The 26,150-nt window shown below is 44.7% G+C and overlaps 1 protein-coding gene across 7 annotated transcripts; it reads left to right on the forward strand.

The window, feature by feature from the left end:
* The first annotated feature begins 283 nt into the window (after positions 1 to 283).
* Mtmr4 (myotubularin related protein 4) lies at positions 284 to 26,133 on the forward strand. 7 transcript variants are annotated; one of them, XM_046420511.1, is made up of 20 exons: positions 284 to 419; positions 1,087 to 1,198; positions 1,566 to 1,603; positions 5,631 to 5,720; positions 6,076 to 6,192; positions 6,757 to 6,839; positions 8,506 to 8,666; positions 8,782 to 8,878; positions 9,036 to 9,149; positions 9,976 to 10,172; positions 10,333 to 10,461; positions 10,993 to 11,104; positions 11,593 to 11,788; positions 11,989 to 12,174; positions 12,253 to 12,423; positions 12,574 to 12,728; positions 19,379 to 20,774; positions 23,093 to 23,203; positions 23,400 to 23,488; positions 23,841 to 26,133. In XM_046420511.1, coding segments are annotated over exons 2-20 (3,621 nt in total). In that variant the 5' UTR covers positions 284 to 419; positions 1,087 to 1,197; the 3' UTR covers positions 24,019 to 26,133. The 7 variants fall into 7 exon arrangements, with proteins under 7 accessions (XP_046276467.1, XP_046276465.1, XP_058427462.1 ...); XM_058571479.1 differs by lacking the exon at positions 284 to 419 and adding an exon at positions 610 to 624; XM_046420508.2 differs by lacking the exon at positions 284 to 419 and adding an exon at positions 624 to 708.
* Positions 26,134 to 26,150: the final 17 nt, after the last annotated feature.

Consider the following 26,150-nt stretch of genomic DNA (forward strand, 5'->3'; position numbering starts at 1 on the left):
CGGTAGGCGACAAGCCGCTCCCACTTCCGGCCCTCTGAGGAGTCAGGAGCTCTGTATTACTGCTTTCTCATTGGCTGCCGCAGGGACGCGCTGTGATTTCCCATTGGTCGCGTCTGAACTCCGGCGCCGCGCCTCCTCCCTCCAGGTACAGTCTCATCTTTGGGCATCTGATAGGTTAAAGGCTAGGAAGGCGTCTGCCCATTTGACCAATGAGGGGAATGTAGAGTGAGGGCGGCGGCTGCGTGGTGGGGGCAGGGCGGGACTTGGCATGGCCATTGGCCAGGGCGGGCACAGGCCAGAGATGCGATTGGTTGGGTAAAGGGGCACCGTGGTGGGGTTCGAGCTGCGCGGCCTCAGCAGCTACGGGAGACGGAAGTCGTGAGAGCTTTGCCTTGGAGGGTCGGGCGGACACCGCCTGGGTGAGTCACTGTGCCCTGTGCACTGCCAGCCTGGAAACTGGGACCACGTCTTGCCGGGGCCCCGCCCCGGCCCCCACCGGCTTTCTTGAGTCCCGCCTTCTGTCATTCCGGGCTCCGCCTCCGAGTCTTTAGGCTCCGCCTCTAGAACCTGGGCACCTGGAATCCCCTGCCAGCCTGGCCTGTCTCTGGGGACCTTATTCCGTAGGTCCGGAAGCCCTGGGCCTTCTAGGCTTGGTCCTTGTTTCCCCTTGTCTCTCTCCGTTCCTCTGAGGCAGCGTGCCAGTGGGCGGTGAGGCAGCACCTCTGGCTTGCCGTTTGCGGGCTCCCCCATGAGGGAGGGTGGGCTGGGGAAGAGAATACTGTGATCCCCGAGGCAGGCAGGACCGCAGATGGAGGCTTTTATCCTTGCAGCCTTTTGCGGAACTCTGCTGCATTGCCCCTGAGTATAGCAGGCAAAAAGGAGTCAGCGGACCTGGTTCCTTAAGTGGGTTTAGGAGGCCTCATCTTGAAATCCCCGTTACTTGGACCCACTAGACAGATGCTGACTCCAAGGCCCGACTGGCCTGATTTTGCCCAGATTGTGGTCTTTTACCCCATAGATTCCACCTCACTTGATGTTAAGTACACTCAGCAGGACTTGTCCAGCCCTATTGCTCTCTTATCACAGGTGGTGGCCCATTCCCTCTTGTCCTCTGCTCTGGACTCTGGAGGTCAAGTGGGTGCTACTCCCAGACTCAGACGGCAGAACAGTCTTGTGGATTCCCCCACTAGTGCCCAAAGTGAGTCTTAATTGGACTTTTGTGTCTTCAGAGTTGGCATTTCTTCTGTTCTCTTGCAAAGAACAGGGGTTGGAGTGTTCTACTTCTTGGTCTGGGAGTCAGGACTCTTGAGTTCTGCTGAATAAGTCTGGATGACACTTCCAGAACTTTGTGACTGACTTCACACCCTGCAGGATCACTTGTTGCTTTCTTTCCATGTAGCTCCCATTGTTTCTGTCTGGTATAGTGACTTGTGAAAGGCTGGATCCTCTGTAAGGGAGGAAAATAACAGTTGAAGAGAGATTTAGGGGTAGATGTGTGGGTTTTGTTGATTCTATGGTGACATCAATGGTGCTATTTACTCTTACATTCTTCTGTTTCCTTATAGTGACAGCAGTCAGCCAGGACCCTCACCACGGTAGAATGGTGAGTACTCTTTCTTTCCTCAAATCATTGTTTTCTGTAACCCTTGTGTCTGTTTCTGTGAAGCCACCCCACCTCTCTTGGACTTTGAGCTCCAAGCTACTTTATTCAGCTCCTAAACATGTTCATATGCACTGGAGGTAAATTAGGGTTTCTTGTTTTTTCTTTTCCTCCCCCACCTTTTTTTGAGGGCCTTGTCCATGCTAGGCAGGTTCTCTACCCACTGAGCTATACCACCAACTCAGGGTTTTTTAGATTGAAAAGCATCAAGCAGTATAAAACACTGGGATGAGAAATATCTAGAAGTCTTTTTCTGCATGTTCTAAGTCATTCCTTCCCCTTACTATCTATATACCACTGACTTCCTTAGCCTTTCATAACAGCTCTCCTCTTACTTTTCTTGAGTCTCTAGTAAATCTCTGTGTTCCAGTCTAAAAAGCCATACCTTCTATATTTAAAACCCTTGGACTTCTGGTGGGCCCCCTTGAATATTGTGGGTGTTGTGTCAAGTGACTCTACCAAAATCATGGGCTTTTTTAGCTCTTAAGTGCTGCTGCTAAGCCACTGTAGGCAACAGCTGGCTGAATGTATAGTAGGAAGGCATCCTGAAGATACCCAAAATATAATGAATCACTAGGGGTTTAGTCCTGTAAATTTACCATTAACTGCACCTGCTCTTCTTTCACTCCAAGTTCAGGGTACTCCTTATATCCTGAGAGCTAGGAGGAGGAAGCAGTGAGATGAGAAAGGAGTACTAGGCCAGACCAGGCCCTCAACCTGACTGCATCTCTTCAGTTTCTTTCAGATGTCCCCTATGCTTAGGGACAGTTAATACATTCAGATGGTGAGAGGACTCCCTCCTTCTTCCCTTCCTTCCACAGACATGTGGATCTATGATGGATGAAATATTGGTCTGGTCTCTTCTCAGCAAACCTATTTTAGATTAATTACATACTTTTTCTCTAGGCCTGAAGTCTCACTTGAAAAACAGGATAAGGCTTACTTCTTATAGGTTTGAAAGGTTTTAGTGAGGTAATGTTTGAAACAGCTTGACTCATAAGTAGATGCTTAAAATGTCAGATTTTCTCCTGTTTGTCCCCTCCTCCACAACAAAAGCCCTACTTTCTGAAATTTACTAGACACAGAAAGGTTGGGGTTCCAGCCGTCTCCTTCTGACTTTTGGTGATACTGAGTCCCTTATTACTTGTTATTCTTTGGACCTTTACCCAATTTTTTCCAGCCCTGCCCCTGGGCTTCAAGTTTTGTTTCTGTATAGCTTCTGTGGTCCGTAATGCCAGTTCTTCTTTTTCCCAGACTAAGAAATTTTTTCTCCAAGAATGATTTTCTTTCCAGAGATCAGAGGATGTGAAACAAGGGAGATATGGAGTCGAAGGAGTAGGGTTGAGCAGGGCCATGAAATAAAAAAACAAAACAAAACATAAAGGACTTCCTTTCAGGACTATGAATGTCGAACTTGGCACTAGAGTAGGGTCCATTCTAAAGGAACCAAAAGAATTTTTTGAGGTCAGGGGATTGGAGGATGACACTGATGGACCTGGTATGGTGGGTGGTAGTTTTGGAGGGAAGGAACAAGCACTTAACTGGATGGAAAGGGCATGGGATGGAGATACCCGGTGAGGTCCATCTTGGGATCCAGAGCTGGCGCTGGGGGAACCTAGGGAGGAGGGGAGGACGGAGAGAAGCTTGTATGATAAAAGAGGAGTGGGTTGAAATGAAAAGGTGGAGGCGGGCTTGCTTCTACCTCCCAGGCAGCCTTGGGCGGTAGCTCAGCTGGGACTCCAGAATGCCCTGGGTTGCCCTCCCACGCGGTTATGGAAAGGGAGGAGCTTGGGTGGGGGCGGGCCCCGCACAGCAGCCCCGCCCTGCCTCCGCCTTCCGGGCGCCATCCCGGGGCTCTCCCTTTGCCTTGCTCCCCTCCCTTCCGCGCTGGTGCTGGAGGGCGGAGCTGGGCCCGCTCCATTGTGGACAGGAGGGGAGAGGCGCGCGGGAGCCTAGCCGGTTCCCCGCCGCCAGCCGCTCACTCCTGGCCGCCTCTGCTGCACCTGGCAGGCCCCGCAGCCGGGATGCGGCGGGCGCCCAGGCCTGGCGGGCAGCGCAGCGGCTCCGGGGACATGTGCGCTGGCCCAGACCGCCCGCGACCATGAGCCTGACCGCCCGTGTCTCTTGCTCCATGCTTAGCTGCTTCGTAAGTGTTAGCCCTGCCTGCGGCGTCCGGGGGTCTCCAACGATTGCTGCACTCGCAGCCCCGCCCAGGTCCAGCCTTTGGGATATTAATTTTCAACCCTGTCCCTTCCTCAGGCCCCTGGCCCCACCTGGACGTTTGGGGAATTGGGAGAAGGGTTAGCTCTTTTCTTTCTTGGACTTCAATTTTTGGATGCTGGGGTTTATCGAAGGCCTAGGATAGAAATTCTATGGCCCATTCTGGTCTTGCAGCCACTGCCCTTGACTGCAGATTTCCAGGCCCCGCCCTACAGGGGTACATCCTTTTACCTCCGCCTCTCCATTTTGGTCCCACCCGCTGCATCCTTGCTTGGGGATGTGGGATGTGGCTAGCAGGCTGTGAGGGATGTTAGGGGGCTGGTCAGGGAGCAAAGGATGTTTGCAAGCTGCCTCCTGGGTTCCAGTCCCCTCCCCCTTCCATAATCCTATCCTTCACCTGACATGCCATTCTTTTCTCCTTGACTGTCCCCCAGACAACCTCTCTTTTCTCCATCTTCCCTTGCCACTGCAGGGCTCTGTACCTCTGCATCATTCCCAGTCTTCCCCTCCTCCCCTCTGGCTAATGCTCCTTCTCAGCTTCCCCCATCTGTCCTCTCAGATGTTCCCATACACACACACCACACACACCCCCTCCCCGTGGGTGTCTGCCAGGCCTTCTTTCTTTCTCTCCCCTGGCTGTCCTTGGGTCTTCTTCCTCCAGGTAGTGGATCCCCTCTTTTCTCCTCCTTGGTGGTTAGGAGGGGAGTGACTTCTGCTTGCTATGGGTATACCTCAGGAATTCCCCTCAGAGCAGCAGGCTGGGCAGGTTCCTGGCAGGTAGTGGGGGCTTGATAGCAGTGTGGGCCTAACAGGAAGATAAACTCAGCTCCAAAACATATCCTCCTTTTGAAAGCTCCTTGAAGGCCCTCTAGAGGCTTGCCACTGAATCCCCCCAACCTGTTCCTCTTTGTCTCCTTCACCCACCAGGTTAGCGCTTCAGTGGCTGTAGGTTAGCTGCCACACCTGGCTCCTTTTCCTCAGAACAGCACTTTCCCACTCCTAGTCTGATCCTTACATTAGTCCCCCTCCCCCCTGTGGTTTTCTGCCCTCTTTCATTTGAAATTTTGATTCCACAGGAGAGTTCCTCCTTGGCTTCCCTCACTCTCCAGTTATGCTTACTAGGCTTGAGTACCCCCTCTATATTACCCTTTCCCACCTCCAACTAAGCCAGGTCTCCTTTCTCTCCTTGGATGGTCAGAACCTTTTGGAAGCATGTGTGGGAGCTGGATGCAGTGGTGCTTGCCTGTAATCCCAGCTACTCAGAAGGCTGAGGCAGGGAGATCACAGGTTCAAAGTTAGCCTGGGTAATTTAGTGAGACTCCTGTCTCAATATAAAAAATAAAAAGGTCTCAGGATGTAGCTCGTGGTAGGGTGCCTTTGGGTTCAATCTCCAGTGGCATTAGAAGAAGAAGGGGAAAAAAATGAGAAAAGCCAGGCACTGTGGCACATGCTTGTAATCCCAGTGATTCAGGAGGCTGAGGCAGGAGGATCACAAGCTCGAGGCTGGTTTCAGCAACTTAGTGAGACCCTGTCTCAAAAAACAAAAGGGCTGAGGATATAGCTCAGTGGTAAAGCAACCTGGGGTTCAGTCCCTCACCCCACCCCCAAAAAAAGAAAAGGAAGAAATAAGAGAGAAGCAAGTGTGTGTGTTTGTGTGGGGGGCTGTAGATTTATTAGTGGGAGGAGGGGAATGAATGAGCCTGAAGGGACAAATTGAGCCTGGCAACTCATGGCTCTGGCCTTCCAACAGGGTGAGGAGGGGCCTCCCAGCCTGGAGTATATCCAAGCCAAGGATCTGTTCCCTCCCAAGGAACTGGTGAAGGAGGAGGAAAATCTTCAGGTAAGGAGGAATTAGAGGCTTAGATGGGTAGGGCTCTCTAACTCGTTAAAACATACCCTCTCTTCCCACTCAAAATCTCCAAGAGGTTCTAATACTGAAGCTCTGGCTTCCAGCTCTCTGAAGGGATGTCATAGGGTGGTGTTGAGGGGTCTGTGTGTACATTATGGAGCCTTTGACCTCAAGAGAAGGAAAGGCAGCTTTCCTGTGCAGCGGTTACTTGGTATTGACTGTGGAGAGGATTCTCCTTTGCTGCCTTGGTCCAGTTTTGCCACAGAAGATTCTACAGAGCAGGGACTACAGAGGAGAATGAGGGGCAACACAATTATGGACTGAGGGTTCCTCTGCCCCTTGGCAGGTACCCTTCACAGTGCTTCAGGGAGAGGGAGTGGAGTTCCTGGGCCGGGCAGCCGATGCCCTCATTGCCATCTCTAACTACCGGCTGCATATCAAGTTCAAGGACTCTGTCATCAACGTAAGTTCTTGTCTTGTTTTCCCACATCCAAGTTTAACTCCCTGTGAGGTTCAACATGATATTGTTCTAATGTTGTACCTGATCATTTCTCCAAAACAAGTTGGGGTTCCTTCTCTTTGTCACTATCCTCTTTCTCCTAGTTGTAAGTCTATTTTTCTGTCTCTCAGGCTCATTCTTCCTTTCCCCCCTTTGTTTTACTCTTGCTGGTTCTTTGAAGGAGCACAGTGGCATTGTTGGCAAGGTGCAGGCTTTGGGGTTAGCTAAACCTGAGCTCTTTTCCTGTACTGCCACTTACCAGCTGTGTGACCTTGGACAAATCTTCTAACTCACCTTGATTTTTCTCCTTACAATATAGGGTGAAAATATCTGCCTTGCAGGATTATTATAATTGTGAATTGGGGCCAGATATGTCAAGGATCCAGCATAGTTACAAGGCACTTAACAGTTTCTCAATAAATGCCAGTTTTCTTACTTCCAATGATACATCAGCATCTGGGACATAGTGGGGTTGAGGAGTGGTGCTGAGGTGAGGGATCTGAACCTCAGTTTGTCCTTCCTCTGAAGGTACCTCTCCGGATGATTGACAGCGTGGAGAGCCGCGATATGTTCCAATTGCACATTGCCTGCAAGGACTCCAAAGTGGTGAGGTGAGAACAATGGGACCTTACTTAGGTCCCCTCACCCTAGTCTTGTGCAGACATCTCTGCTGCAAGTTTCTTTTGAGCAAGAGAGGAAAGATACTATTTTATTTTCCCCATTGGAGGAAAAGGTAAAAACTGTTCTCAGTTGGGAAGGTCAGTTTACTGACCTATAGTGTCTTGATCTGAAAAAATAGGGATAATATTTAGCTCATGGAGTCATCATGAGGATTAAATGAGATAATGCACATAAAAGCAACTAGGATAATACCTGGTACAGAGCACTCCACATTATTGTTGATTCATCTGTTTATTCATTTAACATACGCTTATTGAATACTTCAGACCAGTCTATCTTAGGGAGTAAAGATGCAACAGAAAGCAAGTAGATAAATTTTTTTTTTCCTTATGGAGCTTATATTCCAGTGGGGAGATTCTGGCATAAATGATAACTATAAAGGAAAAAAATAAAGCAAGGAAGGAGCATGGAGTGCTATGGGGATGAAGACTATAGCTTTAAACAAGTGATCAGAAAAGGTGACTTGAATCAAGACCTGAAGAAAGTGAATGTGTGGATATTTGAGGGAAGAGTATGCCAGACAGAAGAAAGTGATTGCGAAGGCTCTGAGGTGGGTGTATACCTGTGCCTGCACACTGCAAGAACAACGGCAGGAGACAGTGGTCTGGAGTGGAGTGCATGGAGGTGATGATGGTGGAATATAAGGTCTGAGAGCAAAGCAGAGAGTCCCAATGACTGGCTTCTACTTTGAGAGAATTGGGAAACCCCTAGTGGATTTTGAGCTAAGGAGTGATGTGATCTGAATAATGTTTTTTGGAATCATCTAGTTGCTATATTGAGACTAGATGGAAAAGAACAGGGACAAATCAAGGTAGAAACTGGGAAGTGAGTTAGGAAGTTACTGCAGTTACTTAGGCAAGAGATGGTAGCGTCCCAACTGGGGTGGTGGCAGCCAAAATGCGGAGAGGTCATCAGATTCTGTGTGTATTTTAAAGGAAGAGGTGACAGGATTTGCTGAAAGATTGGATCATGGGAGAAAAAAGTGACTGAGATGGCTACAAGGAGTATTAGAAGGATGCCTGGTTTAGGGCCTGCCATATGCTCAAATCTGGAGCAGATTCAGAAAGAATCCACCTTGCCCTTTGCCTCACAGAAGCTAAAGTTTGGTTGCTGAAGGAAGACTTAACATGTAGCAGTATGCTATGGAAAGCCATATTCCAGGTGCTTAATATGCAAGAGAAGAAGGAATCTGGAAGAGGATAGGCTAGGAAGGACTCAAGGAAGGAGTGGCACTAAAACCATGTTCAAAGTGTCAGTAGAGACAGGCAGAGACCAGGCATTATCAAGCAGAAGAAGAGAAAGAACAAGGAGGCAGGAGTGATGTGAACAGGATGTCCTGCCTGAAGCAGAAGGCTTGTGTTAGGGAGTCATGGGAAATAGCACTGACTGGTAGGGTAGGAACAGGGAGTGCAGAGATCCAGGGCCATGTGGTAATTCTAGATTTGACGTAGGGACTCACCAGAGGAGATAAGTATGTCTCAAACACAGAAGTTCTTGGGAATTGTCACAAGAGACAGCTTCTCTTGAGTTCAGGTCAGTGTCCCTTGTCCCTCCCCCAGGGCACATCTGTCCCTTGCCTCTTCCCTTGCCCTGCAGGTGCCACTTCTCCACTTTCAAGCAGTGCCAAGAGTGGCTCACAAGGCTAAGCCGGGCCACAGTAAGACCTGCCAAACCTGAGGACCTCTTTGCCTTTGCCTACCATGCCTGGTGCCTGGGGTTGACTGAGGAGGACCAGCATACCCATCTGTGTCAGCCAGGTGAGTGAGGTGCTTTCTTTGGGAGGCTGCTTCTTATCCCTCAATTCTTGAAACTCCTCCACCCCTGGACATTCGCACTCTGGGAAGCTGACAGACTGTGGGGACTGTGTTGCAGGAGATCACATACGATGTCGGCAGGAGGCGGAGCTTGTCAGGATGGGCTTTGACCTGCAGAATGTTTGGAGAGTCTCACATATCAACAGCAACTACAAGTGAGAGGGCAGGGGTGGGGGAACCAAAGCAGGGGGTGGCACAGCTCCTGGGTCTGTGAGATAGGAGGGTTCCTGATCCCTCTTCCCATACAAAAAAATCCTCTGGGTCTTGTTATCACATAGACCAATTCAATAATCTCCTCTGGTCTCTTCTCAGATTATGCCCCAGTTACCCCCAGAAGCTGCTGGTTCCTGTATGGATCACAGATAAAGAGCTAGAGAATGTGGCTTCTTTCCGTTCCTGGAAGCGCATCCCTGTGGTTGTGTACAGGTGAGATAGTGGGAGATGGAAAATGGAGGCTTTTTTTTACTCAGTAGGGAAAGAGACAAAATCTGAGGTTTTTGGCAGCCTGCTGGGAATGGATACGCTTTGGAGAAGTGACGGAAATAATTTAAAAATAAGAATTGCCTTATTTTTTCTTCTAAGGATAAGTCTTTTGGGGATTTATTCACTTTATTTATTTATTTACTTATTTTTGAGAGAGAATGTGTATGTATGTGCATGCATGTGCGTGTGTAAAGTATTGCATTAATACAGGAGTTGCAAACTGGCCTGTGGACCAAATCTGTCCTACAGCCTGTTTCATGTACAGCCTGTGAGCTGTGAATGGCTTTTACATTCTTTAAAGTGTTATTTAAAACAACATAAAGAAGAATAACAACAGACTGGTTGTGACCTACAAAGCCAAAAATTGTCTGGATTTTTACTGAAAAAGTTTACTGGCCCTTGCACAAGAACATTGTACTAAAATAGAGTGAAACAGGTAGTAATCAGGCTTAGAATTGTTCATGTTCTTGGCTCAGATCTTGTTCTCTTGCTGTATGTCTGTACCTGGTGCAGGTTTGATGAGTCAAGGTCATCTTGGGAATACAGAGCCCATTTGAGAAAATGTGTGTGATAGCACTTTGTAAACTGTAAAGCTCTCTAGAGATGTTAAAGCTTTTGGTTGCTATTATCATGGCCAGATGAGTTGGTAGCCCCTGCTGGCTCTGGAGACCTGGGTTTGCACCCTTGAGGTCTCTGTGGTAGGCTTTTGGAGGATTGAATGCCAAGAGCATTATGTTTTGTTTTGGTTTTTTTTTTTCTGTTTTGTCAGACACCTTCGCAATGGGGCTGCCATTGCCCGCTGCAGCCAGCCTGAGATCAGTTGGTGGGGCTGGCGGAATGCTGATGATGAGTACCTGGTCACGTCCATTGCCAAAGCCTGTGCCCTGGACCCAGGGACAAGGGCCAGTGGGGGCCCTCTGAGCACTGGGAATAATGATGCCAGTGAGGCGTGTGACACTGACTTTGGTAAGGAAGGCATAGGTGTTACTAGACCCCAGGAAGGCTTTGGGGTGTGAGATGGGTAGTTTTCTAGTTGCACATTGCTCTCTTCTGAGAGTGAGTACCAGAGTCTGAGTGAGGCTGGATGTCTAGCTGACCCTAAGTCTTCTTCCTTATGTGTATTTAGATTCCTCTCTGACTGCGTGTTCTGGGGTGGAGAGCACAGCAGCCCCTCAAAAGCTACTGATCCTGGATGCGAGATCCTACACAGCAGCAGTGGCTAACCGTGCCAAGGGTGGAGGTTGTGAATGCGAAGGTATTGCTGTTACCCCAATGTCTGCAGGCACCCTGTGTTTTGGGGTCTTTGGTGAAGATGTGGTTTGGGGGCAACTTGTGGAGTGGAAAGAAACAAACAAAATTGCTTAGAACTAGGACTCTGCCATTTACTATAGTTGTGTTGAAGTTCTTCATCAAGTTTTATTTTATCACCTGTAAAATGGGGATAATATGTACCTTGCAAAGTTTTTAGGGTGATTAGAGGCTGCATATATAAAAATTAGTTGCACAGAGAAGCTACTAGATTTTTAATAAAAGCTATTAAATTTGAGAATTTACTAGATGTTGTCATTCTTACTAGTATTACTGTCATTAATATTACTAGTACTATATAGCACCAGAGAATCCAGAGATAAAAGTTGATTCAGATTTCAAGAGTATATTTGGTTCCCATCTGGAGTGTTCTTCACTGCTGGGGATGTTTGTCCACTAGAACTGCTTTTGACCTGGATGCCTGGGTGCCTATTTCCAGGATCTGCTTTTATGCTTCACTCTCCTCTCATGTCTACAGAGTACTATCCCAACTGTGAGGTCGTGTTTATGGGAATGGCCAACATCCATGCCATCCGGAACAGCTTCCAGTACCTCCGAGCTGTGTGTAGCCAAATGCCAGATCCCAGCAAGTAGGTGTTCCCTGCTGTGATTGCAAATCCCTCCAGTCTCATTCTTTACTCAGTACTTTTTGTTCTTGGAGGATTTTGAGGAGATGGGATATTTGGAGGTACAGGAGACCTCAGAGCCTAGGTGGAATTGGGTACAGTGGACCAGTTCCAAGAATACTACTTCTCAGCCAATACTTTGGCACCGTCACAGGACATTGGATTCTTTTTGTTTAGATCAGTTGTCCTACTCAAAGAACATAGAGAACTGGGGAGAGAAAGTGGCTAAATGTGTTTGTCATGCTTTCTAATTCCTTTTTAGATTCTAAGAGGCTTCTTTCTGCCTCAGGTCCTATCTTCCCTACCTTCTTGCTAGGTACTTTTAGCAAAAAGGCCATGGGTGGTCCTCTGGGTTCCAGCTCTTACTGGGGATTTTGTTGGGTTGAACTGTCTGTGAGTGGTGGATAGCCCTATTACCCTTAGTGATGGGCTTGATTTCTGTTCTTGCATAGCTGGTTGTCAGCACTGGAAAGTACCAAATGGCTGCAGCACTTGTCAGTGATGCTAAAAGCAGCTGTGCTGGTGGCTAATACAGTAGACCGGGAAGGCCGGCCTGTGCTGGTGCACTGCTCTGACGGCTGGGACCGGACACCGCAGATTGTAGCCCTGGCCAAAATATTACTGGACCCGTATTACAGGACATTGGAGGTATTGAGAGGGGGTTGGGTATAAGGGAGGAGGGATGGTGGTAGGTTCTGAGGAACTGTCTTGGGAATCTTTTGATAGAGGACGTTAGTTCAGTCCTGTTCTTCTTTGAAGGCACCAGCTCCTTGCTTTGGGCAGTCCCCTGGGAAGTAGCACAATAGCCTTTCCAGAGAGACCCCATGCTTGGACTATTTCCTTTGCAGGGCTTCCAAGTGTTAGTGGAGTCTGACTGGCTGGATTTTGGGCACAAGTTTGGAGACCGCTGTGGCCACCAGGAGAATGCAGAGGACCAAAACGAACAATGCCCTGTGTTCCTCCAGTGGCTCGATTCTGTTCATCAGTTGCTTAAGCAGTTCCCCTGTGTGTTTGAATTTAATGAAGCATTCCTGGTAAGTCCTAACGCCTGTAACCAGGGTGGGGGGAATGGCATCTTGAGGCCCCCAGGTTAAGCTGTCTTGGCTCTCTAGGTAAAACTGGTACAGCACACGTACTCTTGTCTCTATGGCACATTCCTGGCGAACAACCCCTGTGAGCGAGAGAAGCGCAATATCTACAAGCGAACATGCTCTGTGTGGGCGCTCCTGCGAGCTGGCAATAAGAACTTTCATAACTTCCTGTATACACCCGGCTCAGACATGGTAAGTCCAAGCCATTTTCCTGTGAATGCAACTTAGAAATCAGTAGGGTGAAGAGGCTGAGTCAGTGGGGAGAACAGAGAGCCAAAGGCTTAGGGAAGGAGAAGGGACCAGGAATATCTTACAAAACGCTAATATCGGGCCACTCCCTAGGTCCTGCATCCTGTTTGTCATGTGCGAGCCCTTCACCTCTGGACAGCTGTTTATCTGCCTGCATCATCTCCGTGCACACTTGGAGAAGAGAATATGGATCTTTACCTTTCCCCAGTGGCCCAGAGCCAGGAGTTTTCTGGCCGCTCTCTGGACAGGTGAGAAAAGCCCTTGTTCTCTCTCTACCAGAAAGGTAGTAACTGATTCCTATCTTGCCTAAAAGTCATTTTTCTTTTTTTAATGAGCTATTTAAAAGCAACTTCTTGAATCAGTTAAAGAAGAAACATGGGTATAGACTCATGGCTAGCCTGGGATACACTCTGTGTGTTTTCAAGGTCTTCTCTTAAGGTTGGTTACCTTCTTTCCTGGGGCTGCTATCACCCCATGTGACATACCCAAGCAAGGGAGAGGAGAATGAAAAAGAAAGGACTACTTCATGAAGATTTGTGGGGACGGTGTTGATTTTTGTTCACTTAATACAAGGCATGGGAAGCTTGCTATCTTAGTAACCTTTACCTTTACAATGTTTTTAGCTTCCAGAAGCATCTGACTCTTGGGGAAATGGGTTTCCAGCAGGGAGATGGCCTTTACTCCCTCAGAAACAGGCCAGAAATTAAAACAAGAAATTAAATAAATTTTCTGGTTGAATTTTTGTGGGAAAGAGGGATGGAGGCTGTTTAATTATAAAAGCAATCCTTGTTTCTTATTTCTTGTTTTAAAAAAGTCAAACAATATAAAAAGAGATAACAGGGGCTGAGGATGTGGCTCAAGCGGTAGCGTGCTTGCCTGGCATGCGTGCGGCCCGGGTTCGATCCTCAGCACCACATACCAAAAACAAAGATGTTGTGTCCGCCGATAACTAAAAAAAAATAAATAAATAAAAGAGATAACAAAAGTACTTGCTCCTGATACTTGTCCCCACTGATGTCTATTGTCAAACACTTTCAGTTGTTTATCTCTCTTTATCTCTTCCTTTTTTGCATTACGGGATTGAATCCAGAGCCTCATGCATGCTAGGCAGGCACTTTACCGCTAAGCTTTATGCCCAGCTCCCAGTGTGGATGAATCTATGTAGAGATATTTGTAAACATCTCTATATAGGTACACCTGAGTCCCCCAGGTGCAAACTGTCTTGGTTCTCTGGGTAAAACTGAAACAGCATACATACTCCTGCCTCTATATTATATTTGTTTTTAAAAAACAAAACCTGAATGTTTTGCATATCATCCTGCAATTTTCCCCCACTTTGATCAGGCTGTCATCCCATGGCAATATATATAAAGCTACTTTATTGTTTTTACTATTTAAAAAAAAAAATTTCCTGTGGGAGATCAAACCCATAACAAAAAAATCATGGTAAAATACATTTACCATCTAAGCCAATTTTAAATATATAGTTCAGCTGGAGGCATAGCTCAGTGGTAGAGGATGTTCTTAGCATGTGCATAGCATGGGTTCAACCCCCTTTCAAATGTACATTTTAATAATATTTTTTATCCATATATCTTTGCATTTGTGCTAGTATTTTTGTCAGATTCCTAGAAACAAATATGCTGTGTTCGAAGCATGTGCATACTTCAAATTTTGATATTTGTTTATTGGATGAAGGTTTTTAAAGTTAAAATGTAACATTCTTGGTTGAATATTATAAAAGATGACAAAACCCCAACATTTTAATTTTTTTATTTTAGTTTTTTTTTTGTTTTTTTTTTTGCAGTGCTAAAAATTAAATCCAGGGCCTTGTGTGTGGTAGGCAAGCACTGTACCTCTGAGCTACACCCAAGTCCAGTTTTAGGGTCTTTTGAGTTGAGTTCATTGTCAAGGGATAGGCTTTGGAATTCTGTGATTTTTTTTTCCCCCTTTCCCCATACTATTGCAGAATTTGGGTTTAGGTTCAAAAGTTTATTTTTCCAGGGGAAAGCTTTTTATCAGATTCTTTTTATTGTGGGTGGGGGTGTTACCAGGGATTGACTCAGGGGCACTCAACCACTGAGCCACATCCCCAGCCCTATTTTGTATTTTATTTAAAGACAGGGTCTCACTGAGTTGCTTAGCACCTCACTGTTGCTGAGGCTGACTTTGAACTCTCAATCCTCTTGCCTCAGCCTCCTGAGCTGCTGGGATTACGAGTGTGTGCCACCATGCCTGGATTTTCAGATTTTTAATAAGCTCTAGGATCTGTTTAATAATTATTACCTTAAGTTAGTAGCTTATTTCTTTAATATTTGCAAATGGCAACTTGGGGTTGTGGCTCAGTCGTAGAGCACTTTCCTACATGTGTAAGGCACTGGGTTCGGTCCTCAGCACCAATAAATAAATAGATAAAATAAAGGTATGTATCCATCTATAACTAAAAAAATACTTACAAATGGCTTAGTGTTTACAAGGTTTTTGTGGGCTATAACAAAGAATAGAAGATACAGATCCTACTTTGAAGATACTTTTAAGCTATAAGATAAAACACAGAACAACTAGAGAACAATTCTAAGCATCTAAGCAAGTAAAAATGTGTGTATTTCAAAGCTGTTTGAGAAATGAGATGCTTTAAAATATCATTTGGTGACTATTTTACTCAAGAAATTTTCATGAAGGACCAGATAGGAGCAATGTCATTTTTTACGTCCCAGATGCCTAGCTCAGGGCCTGGTTCATAATAAGTGCTTTAGTAAATTTTTAAGTGGGCAAAAAGCATGGGACATAGGGGATTGTGGGGTTTGTAACAAGGCAGGCAGAGAGAGGTCCAAAGGAACTGGGTATGTGGAGAATTTTGAAAAACAAATTTCTCTGGAGCTGGCAGAGGTTGAAAAGGGGTTAGTCTGAGAAATGGAAAGATATATATGGGACAGGTCACTGAGTACTTTAAGCATTAAAAAAGTTATTTTGATTTATTTGTCAAAAGTCAGTCAGCGTAGGAAGTTATTGTGACTTACTTATGATGGGATTTTTGGAGAGCTTATCAGTGAGCAGGGTAGTTAGAGGCACAGAGACCAGCCAGCATCATTGTAGTAATTCAAATATAAAGAGAACAGTCCCTGGAAAAGAGGATTCAGTTCAGAAACTGATCTGCTAGAGCCGAGTAAATAGTAAAGTTATTAGCAAACTATGGAATTGGTTGAAATTTGAAGAATTGAAGTGCAGAGTGAAGTCTCTTCAAAGTCAAGATAGGTCCCAAGTGTCTGAGCTTAGAAAGTCAGAGAATCTTAGTGCCACCAATGTTCATTGAAAAGGTGAGAGGAGCTGGGAATGGTGGCTCATGCCTATAATCCCAGCGTCTTGGAGGCTTTCAAGTTCAAAGTCATTCTCAGCAATTTAGCAAGACCTTGTCTCAAAATATAAAGGGTGGGGATGTAGCTCAGTGGTTAAGCAACCCTAGGTTCAATCCCTGGTACCAAAAAAGAAAAGAAAAGGTAAGAGGGCAAACCAATCTGGGGGAGAAAGAGGTGTTACAGGGAAGTGGGTATTTAAATGTTAGTTGATAGCAAAGGGGTGTGTTGTAAGCAGCTCAAAAAGGTGATTTGGGTTTAGAGGAATAAATGATATAAGGATTTGAAAGGAATCGGTTTCTGTAGCAACTGACCTGACTTCCTTTGGTTTTACCTTTCTCTAGATCAGAAATGTCGTGTTTACTTTCCTTTTCTTCCATTGAAGTCTAGTACATTTGATACCCAGCTCAAATCCTACCATTTCAGTGTAGCCTTCCCTGACCACCTGAGCTGGATGAACTCTCCTCCTTCTAAGTTCCTCAGGCATGACTGCCTATTCCAGCATCACTGATTAAACCTGTGGTGCACAAAGGAGTCAGTTGTGGAGGGTGGCAGGCTATTGCTGTTTGATTGTGGGTGATAGTACATGGGAGTTACTAATAGTCTTTTTTTGTATGCTTAAACGTTCCCATAGTAAAAAGTAAAACAAGAAAAGAAAAAAAGAGAAAGTTGTGGTATTTCTTTAAAAAAAAAAACACTGGGCTTGGGGTATAGCTCAGAGGGAGAGTGCTTGCCTACCATGTGGGAGGCCCTGGATTCTATCTCCACCACCACAATAATAGTAATAATAATATCAGAAAAAATACAGGTGTGTAGGCCTAATTCTTGTTCATCTCATTTAGTAGATCCTGGATGGGTCCTGGAAGCTCCTGATATATACCATTTAGCCCTACTGATCTGTTCCATTCACTTGGAACTTACCAATGGAAACTTGATGTTAGGTTCTGAGCTCATTTACTCTGCACATTATGTGCCTGGTTCTATGCTAGGTACTGGGGATTCAAATAAGACACAGTCTAGCTCTTGTGGAATTTCAGTAGAGGGAAATAAATAAGTAAACAGTAAATGCAATAACATAAGAAGCACTGAGCAATTTTTTTTTTTTTTTTTAATGGGGCTGGGGATGTGGCTCAAGCAGTGGCGCGCTCACCTGGCATGCGCGAGGCGCTGGGTTCGATCCTCAGCACCACATAAAAATAAAGATGTTGTGTCCACCAAAAACTGAAAAAAAAAATATTTTTTCATTGTAGTTAGACACAATACCTTCATTTTACTTATTTATTTTTATGTGGTGCTGAGGCTTGAACCTAGGGCCTCACCCATGCTAGGCAAGCGCTCTACCACTGAGCCACAACCCCATCTCTGCAATGTGTTTTTTATTTTTTTGATGGACCTTTATTTTATTTATTTATATGTGGTGCTGAGAATCGAACCCAATGCCTCACACGTAGGCAAGTGCTCTACCACTGAGCCACGACCCCAGCCCTGAGCAATGTGTTTTAATGCACATTATTTTTGTTTAATCCTCATGGTATCTTTAGGAGGTGGGTACTTTAACCTTTCTTAGAATTTTCAAGCTGGGATTTGAGCCCTGGCTATGAGACTTCAGAGACTGTAATAACCACTGGTTCTGCCTTTCTGGAATTTCCTGCCATTTTATTTGTCCAAAAACAAAACAAAACAAATTAGCCAAATGTGGTGGACCACACCTGTAATCCCAGCTACTCAGGAGACTAAGGCAGGAGGCTCACAAGTTTGGGGCCAGCCAGGCAACTTAGTGAGGCCCTGCCTCAAAATTAGAAAAAAGAAAATGAAACTTGATCACAAAGCTAGGCACAGTGACGCATGCCTATAAACCTATCAAGTCAGGAGGCTGAGGCAGAAGGACTGCAAGTTTGAGACCAGCCTCAGCAACTTGGCAAGACCCTGTCTCAAAATAAAAAAAAGAGAAAAGGCTAGGGATGTAGCTCATTGTAGAGCACCCCTGGGTTCAATCCTCAATACTAAAACAAAACAAACAAAAATTTGATGAGAAAAGTAATCTTTTTTTTTTTTTTTAAATTTTATTATTTTTTTATGTGGTGCTGAGGATCGAACCCAGTGCTTCATACATGCTAGGTGAGCACTCTTCCTCTGAGCCACAACTCCAGCCCACGAGAAGAGTAATCTTAAAAATATATTTAAAAGATTTATTTATAATAAAATTTCAAAAGTCAGCTACTTAAAATAAGCTATATTGTATACCTTCAGGGGATTTTTCTCTATGAGCCAAAGTGACTAAGGCATCTGAAAAGAGGAGCCCAGTGATTTCTGTTTTCTGGTGAATTTCCTTTAATTTTCATTGCTCTAAGGACTTTGAACTACATTAAAAGTCAGGATAGGGGGCTAGGGTTGTGGCTCAGTGGTAGAGCACTTGCCTAGCATGTATGAGGCATAGGGTTCAATTCTCAGTACCACATATAAATAAAATAAAATTAAAGGTCCATTGACCACTAAAAAAATACTTAAAAAAATAAAAATAAATTTTAAGAAATCAGGATGGTCATTCTAGAAAATATCTGAGTAGTTTTGAGGTCATCTTAATAAGTCTGGGTGGTTTCCTATATTTTGAATCCTTATGGCACCTCTTTATAAGGTATAATTTATTACCTTTTTTTCCTACACTACTGGGGATTGAACCTAGGATATTCTAGGACTGATCTACATTCCCAGCCCTTTTCATTTTTTATTTTGAGACTGGATGCTGCTAAATTGCCCAGGCTGGCTTCTAATTTGGCGATCTTTCTCCCTTAGCCTTCCAATTGTGTATACCACTGCGCCCAGCTTTAACATGTTATAGAGGGGGAAATCAAGTATCCAACAAGTTAAATAACTTACTTATAATTGTATAGCTCATCAGTATTGGTGCTTATGTCATCTAGCTCCAGAACCAATCTTCTTTCTGTCTTACTCTGATGGAGAATATGGGAAATTAGGTTTGAGGCTCAGGTGTGGTCCTGGCTAGAATAGTAGATTTAGAAGGCATCAGCATAGCAGGCAATTGAAACTATGAAAGTGGTTGATATTGCCCAGGGAAGTTATATAGGTTGAATACTGACAAAGCTGAAGACAGATCCTGGGTTCTTAACAATGAAATCCATGTTTTTTCCTTTTTGCAGTTTTCTTTCATGGAACATTGGTTATTTGTAACCTTAAATGTTTTTTATCTTGTGAACTCTGGCTTTGATACTGCTCTTAAGACCTGATTCTGTATTTTGGAGATGGGTCCCATTTCCTGAGCTGGAGTTGTTAAATTTGTCTGTATAGGGCTGGGGATGTGGCTCAAGCAGTAGCGTGCTGGCCTGGCATGTGTGCGGCCTGGGTTCGATCCTCAGCACCACATACAAACAAAGATGTTGTGTCCGCTGAAAACTAAAAAATAAATATTAAAATTCTCTCTCAAAAAAAAAAAAAAAAAGTTAAAAAAAATAAAAAAAATAAATTTGTCTGTATATTGGAGATGGTGCCCATTTCCTGAGCTGGAGTTGTTAAATTTGTCATTCTAGGTTACCTAAAACCAGATCCATGGACGATCTTCTTTCTGCCTGTGACACAAGCAGCCCCCTGACTCGCACATCCAGTGACCCTAACCTGAATAACCACTGTCAGGAGGTCAGAATTGGCTTGGAGCCCTGGCATAGCAATCCTGAAGGATCAGAGACAACCTTTGTGGAATCCGGGGTAGGAGGTCCCCAGCAGACTGTAGGAGAAATAGGCCTTCCTCTCCCTCTGCCCAGCAACCAGAAAGACTACCTGAGCAATAAACAAACTTTTAAGAGTCACAAAAGCTCTTCTCTAAGTTATAAACTGCTTAATACTGCTGTGCCCTGGGAAGTGAAGAACACCTGTGATCCTGAGATCCAAGTCCTGGAAGAGACTAAGGCACCAGCTCCAGACCCTCCTGCTCAGGATGAGCTGGGTAGGACTTTCAGTGGCTCAGGAGAGCCACCTGAGCCTGAAACAGAAACCATCAATGTGCCCTCCAAGATCACTCCCTGCAAGTATGGCGAAGTCTGTGATTTTCCTCAGTCTGCCCAGGACTCTCTTATGGGTGCCGCCCAACAGGCACAGATAGAATCTGTGCTAGGTGTGACCTCCAGATGTGTTCTGAATCAGAGTCTGGGCAACCTTTGCAATCCACCGAGTGCTGCCTGCCAAACTCCTCTAGAGCCAAGCACCGACTTCCTCAACCAAGATCCCCCAGAGTCTGTGGCAGGTATCTCTCATCAGGAACAGCCCAGTTCTGTGCTGGATCTGATCCGTAGGGAGGAAGACACTGGCAAGAAAGGAAATAATAGGAGTGGGCAGTTACTGGAAAATCCTCGCTTTGGGAAAGTGCCATTGGAATTGGTCCGAAAACCAATTTCTCAGAGCCAGATCAGTGAGTTCTCTTTCTTAGGGTCCAACTGGGACAGCTTCCAAGGCTTGGTGACTTCATTCCCAAGTGGGGAGACTACCCCTCGGCGGCTGCTTTCCTATGGCTGCTGTAGCAAGAGGTCAAGCAGTAAGCAGATGAGGGCCACAGGGCCCTGCTTTGGGGGCCAGTGGGCTCAGAGAGAAGGTGTGAAGTCACCTATCTGTTCTAGTCATTCCAATGGACACTGTACTGGCCCAGGAGGAAAAAACAACCGGATGTGGTTGTCTGGTCACCCAAAGCAAGTCTCCAGCACAAAGCCTGTCCCACTGAGCTGCCCTTCTCCAGTGCCTCCACTCTACCTGGATGATGATGGACTCCCCTTTCCCACAGACGTGATCCAGCATAGGTTACGGCAAATTGAAGCAGGGTACAAGCAAGAGGTAGAGCAGCTACGTCGACAGGTGCGTGAGCTTCAGATGAGACTGGATATCCGTCACTGCTGTGCCCCTCCAGCAGAGCCCCCTATGGACTATGAGGATGATTTTGTAAGTATTCACTAATTGCCATTCATCCCTTCAGTTATTCTATTCATTTAGCCCTCCATCCATTCAGCATTCATTTGTTGAGCACTTGCTGAGTGCCACTGGGCTTGGGCTATAGAATGAAAGGCAAGTAAACATCTTGAAAGTTGTTGTATTATGATTGAGGAAAGTATTAGGTGTTAGGGGGTTAAGAGTGGAATGAGAGGTCAAGGAAGGCTGTCTTGAGAAGATAATGCTTGAGTTGAATGAAGAATGTGTGATATATGTTGCTAGATAGACAGTGAAAAAGAAACATTTGCAAAAGCAAGGAGGTAACAGGTCCTGCAGTGGCCTGGCTTAAAGGGTTGAGTGTGTGGCCGTTTGGGTGCAGGCATGCATACATATTTGTGCTGGGAACTGTGAGGGAGAGGTGAGTGATATGGTGGGGAGGTGGAGAATTAGACAGGGATTGGAAGGGTCAAGTATCCTTCTTGTTTGGATTTTTACCCTCAAGGCAATGAAATTTTAGGCCAGTGGGAAACATCATCAGATTTATATTTTAAGAAAACTACTCTTGTAATAGTGTAGAATTTTAAAAATATTTTAAGTTCATCATTTTTATTGGATGTAGAATTCTGTACTTATACAATTTGAATAAGCCTTTACTTGTGTGTGTGTGTGTGTGTGTGAGAGAGAGAGAGAGAGAGAGAGAGAGAATTATTGGGATTATTGGGGATTGAACTCAGGGTCTTGCATATGGTAGGCAAGCATTCTATCACTGAGCAAGAGCCTAACCAACAGTGTAGGATTTTTGTTTTTTATTTTTGGTACTGGGGATTGAACTCAGGAGCACTTGACCACTGAGCCACATCCCCAGCCCTATTTTATATTTTATTTAGAGACAGAGTCAGTCACTGAGTTACTTAGTGCCTAGCAGTTGCTGGGGCTGGCTTTGAACTTGTGATCCTCCTTTCTCAGCCTCCTGAGCCGCTGGAATTACAGGCTAGTGCCACCATGCCTGGCTCAATGTAGGAGGTTGGATCCAGACTGAGAGGCTGGTTAGGACATTTTGGAACAATCCTGGTGAGAGCTGAGGAGGACCAGGCAGGCTTTACTGTGTTGCGTTGCTTCAGGTTCTCGCATGACAATCCTGGGGGAGCTTCTAGGATCCATTCTCTCCCCCATTTTTTTTTAACCTTTGCTTTATTTATTCATTTTGTTATGTGGTACTGAGAATCTAACCCAGTGCCTAACATGTGCTAGACAAGTGCTCTACCACTGAGCCACAACCCCAGCCCTCCCCCATAATATTTTGCTATATAGGCACTTCCATTCCATCTGTTAAGGCACTCCCACTTGTCTTCTGCCCACATCTCTCTAGTGGCGTGGATGGAGCTAACAACTTAATATTCAGGGTAATGCTTTTAAACTGAAGTCAGAAAACTCAATTTTTTTAAAGGCCAGATAGCAAATATTTAGGGTTTGTGGGGGCCATACCATCTATGTCATAACTATGTGGATTTTGTAGCACAAAAATAGCCATAGATGAGGCTGGGGTTGTGGCTTAGAGGAAAAGCGCTCGCCTAACATGTCTGAGGCTCTGGGTTCGATCCTCAGAACCACATAAAAATTAAATGAAGGTATTGTGTCCACCTACAACTAAAGAATAAATGTTTTTAAAAATAGCCATAGATGATTAATGTAAATGAATGAATTAGGCTATGTTCTGGTAAAACTTGATTTACGAAGATGGGCTGGATATATTGGCCTATATTGTAAATATTGGCTTGTGGGCCAATTTGCTAATGCCTGGTTTAGGATGCAACAAGAGAGAGTCTTTCTGCCCTGTGATATAGCATACTGATTAAGAGCATGGGTCTGAAGCCAGAATATTAGGTTCAAATCCAGCTTTACCACTTACCAAAACTTAAATCTATCTTTCTGCCTGCCTTCCTTCCATTAAACTCAGGGATGTTTAATTAACTGAGCCCCATCCCAAGCCCGTCTTTTAAAATTATTTCATTTTGAGACAAGGTCTTGATAAGTTGCTGTGAGCCTCACTAAGTTACTGAGACTGGCTCTGAAATTTTGATTCTCCTACCTCAGCCTCCTGAGTCCCTGGGATTTCAGGCATGCGTCACAATGCCTGGCATGAAACTTAATTTTCCTCTGGCTTAGTTTCCTTATTTGTAAAATGAGGATAAAAGTACTACACAGTGCAAAACTATTGTGAGGAATTAAACAAGTTTATGTATATAATGTACTTAGAATGGTGCCTGGCACGTAGTAAACAGCATTAGTGGTGATGAAGGTGATATTGATATTTTCTGCCTTTTTTTCAGACATGTTTGAAGGAGTCAGATGGCAGTGATACAGAAGATTTTGGCTCTGATCACAGTGAAGACTGCCTTTCAGAAGCAAGTTGGGAACCTGTGGATAAGAAGGAGACTGAGGTATGTCTAGGCAAATATGTGGTGGGTGCTTAATGTGAGCTAATGAGTTATATTTCTCAGAGATAAAGTCACATGCTGTAGACTGACCTTTCCCCCAGATGCATGTCATTTTCACCTGGGCTGCTCTCCATGTTGTAATGTTGCTCTTCCATTCTATTGACAAGGACCTAGGATTTTTCCTTGTGCCTTTTGTTAGGTGACTCGCTGGGTTCCAGACCATATGGCATCGCATTGCTATAACTGTGACTGTGAATTCTGGTTGGCCAAACGAAGACACCATTGCAGGTAAGATGTTCTGTGGACTCATAAAATAGTGCAGTACCTAGGGGCTGAGGCTCAGTGGTAAAGTGCTTGCCTCGCATGTGTGAGGTACTGGGTTCAATCCTCGGCACCACATTAATTAAATAATGATACTGTGTGGTCATCTACAACTAAATAAATATTTAAAAAAAAAAAGTGCAGCACATAGTTATTGAACTAATTTGAATTACTCTGAAAATGGAGATATAAAGCCTTATAGGAATCATGTTTGCACCGACCTTTCTCTTTGTTCATTCATGGAAGGCCTTTTAGATTGTAATTCTTTCTCAGCATACTGACATTTCTGATTAACTCTTCCTTCTTTGTGTTTTGGCAGAAATTGTGGGAATGTATTTTGTGCTGGATGCTGCCACCTGAAGCTGCCCATTCCTGATCAACAGCTCTATGACCCAGTTCTCGTCTGTAACTCATGTTACGAACACATTCAAGTATCTCGTGCCAGGGAGCTCATGAGCCAACATCTGAAGAAACCCATCGCTACAGCTTCCAGTTGAATGCACAGGAGATGACCTGTCCAGTTTTAACAGGTTTGAAGGGAAGATCTGCTTCAGGTGTAGTTTGAAAGGTTCCTTGGTATGGCTCATGAAATCACAGAGCTCAAAGATATCATCTTGAGAAATCCTACTTGGTACTTTGAGACTGGAGCAGAGGAATTTCAATTTGGCGGAGGTCCTTTTCTGGAGAGACCCTCAACTTAGGGTAATGGTCCTTCCAGACCCAGAGTCTGGAAGCTTAATGTTGAGTTGGTGACTCCAGCTTCTTTCTCCTGGGGGGGGGGGGGGTCACAAGATGATGATTTCATAGATACTGCCTGGTGCAAGGTGTCCAAACAGCAATAGAAAGGCATATGTATAACCAAACTGCAAGTGATAACCAGACCCATTTCTCCTCCACCTTGAAAAAAGCAGATTATAGTATACAAGATAGGAATTCCTATCCTATTCGAGATGAACTCTTTTCTGTACCTCTGTGCTCTGTGTCTGTGCATGAAGGCTCAGTCTTTAGAGGCACTCCCTCTAGTTGCAATTAGTACTGTCTTTCTGTGGAGTTTGGTTTATAGACTGGTTGGCCAAGTGGAGGTTTCAATGTATTTTTCACTTGGCTCATCAGCCAGCATCAGTGAATATTCAGTATAGGGGGACAGTTCTAGGGAGTGAGACATTTTTGGGAGCAGAAGAAAACTCTGCTGATGTTTAGTCTTGGAAAAAATCAGAGCTGTGAAGGCGGTGGTCACTCTGTTATGCCAAGGCAGCTCTGGAGGCATGCACTGTGAATGAGAAGGGAGAAGCAAAAATTATCTTGTGAAATATCTGCTGATTGTGCCCTACCCTTCGCGCCTGACTTTTCCTAGTTGTCCTGGTGCTAATACAGGAGCTCCACCTTGATCCTCTCCTGGCATGAAAATAAAACAAAGGTTTTTGTTGTTATTCCATTGCCCATTTCCCCCATGTTGTCTTTCCCTTGGCTGCTGCCTCCTCTGAGTCACACTGCTTCTTATCCTGAACACTTGACACCTTGAGGGTAAAATTTAGCATTTGGTTTTTACCTCCTAGAATATGCTGTTTGGTATGTGAGGGTTTCAGTACAAATGCTGCTGTCTATTTTTGTGCACTTAACAATGGAACCCAAACAAGAGAATGAAGCCTTGATACCAAAATTGGGAGAGAAAATGTGTCCATGTGGACCAAAAAAATTTTTTTTTTTTAATTTTGGTTTTGATTTTGTTTTTTCATCTTAATATGTACCAGTGGCACTTAACCAAAAGATAGTCATATAGCCATGTACTGTGGTTGGGACAGATACAGTCTCCTTGTTCTATAATGAAACCATTAGAATTTCCTTTATACATTTTCCTTAAGTCATTGGTGTATAAAAGGCAAATGACATTTAGGCTTATTCTGTTTTAAAACTGTGGTATTTGTCTTTCTCACTGCTACTTTCATGTTGCTTTCTAGAAAAAAAAAATTCATTCCAAAATAACTAGAATCTGCATTTAGAATAAGAATTGTTATTTGTCCTGCCCTTTTCTTCAGTCTACAGAGAAGCATCTGTGCTGCTTTTGTACTTGCCATGGATGTAACCTAAAAAATTTTGGCGTATTTAGGTCAGCCTAGCAGAACATTTTTTTTTTTTTTTTTCATTTAAATGGAGCTGAATAATGGAGATTTTGTGTCTGGGAAATTCCTGAGATCATTGAAAAAGTAACAAACTCTTCCTTGTCTCTGATACATAAAATTCTTTTAACCATTTTCTCAATCATTAAAAATTACTGCCAGTCATGAGTGGCTTTTTAATTAACTTTACTTTGATTGCACTTCACTCTGCCTGTTTTCAGGGGGAGTAATATTGGTAACATTTGGGGAGACTGTATCTGTCTATTTTGTGTGGCTGTTTTGAGGGATTGTCCCATCAGTGAATAAACTGCATGGCCTTGGAGAGAGACTCTGGGCTTTTGGCTCAGATCCGTTCATCAAATACTCCTTTCAGAGCTGTTGTGGGTGTAAGTGACATGATGTGGCCAAAAATCCAAACTGTGCAGTTGCGTTGTGACAAACATGCAATGTGCTGTAAAAACTCAATACAGTTTAAATAAAATCTCTATATTAGTGCTGCTTTGTTGGGTCTT

Source organism: Marmota monax, unplaced genomic scaffold (genome assembly GCF_021218885.2).
Source record: "Marmota monax isolate L192 unplaced genomic scaffold, Marmota_monax_Labrador192_F-V1.1 WCK01_AAM20220418_F8-fsc00064, whole genome shotgun sequence".
Classification (NCBI taxonomy): domain Eukaryota; kingdom Metazoa; phylum Chordata; class Mammalia; order Rodentia; family Sciuridae; genus Marmota; species Marmota monax.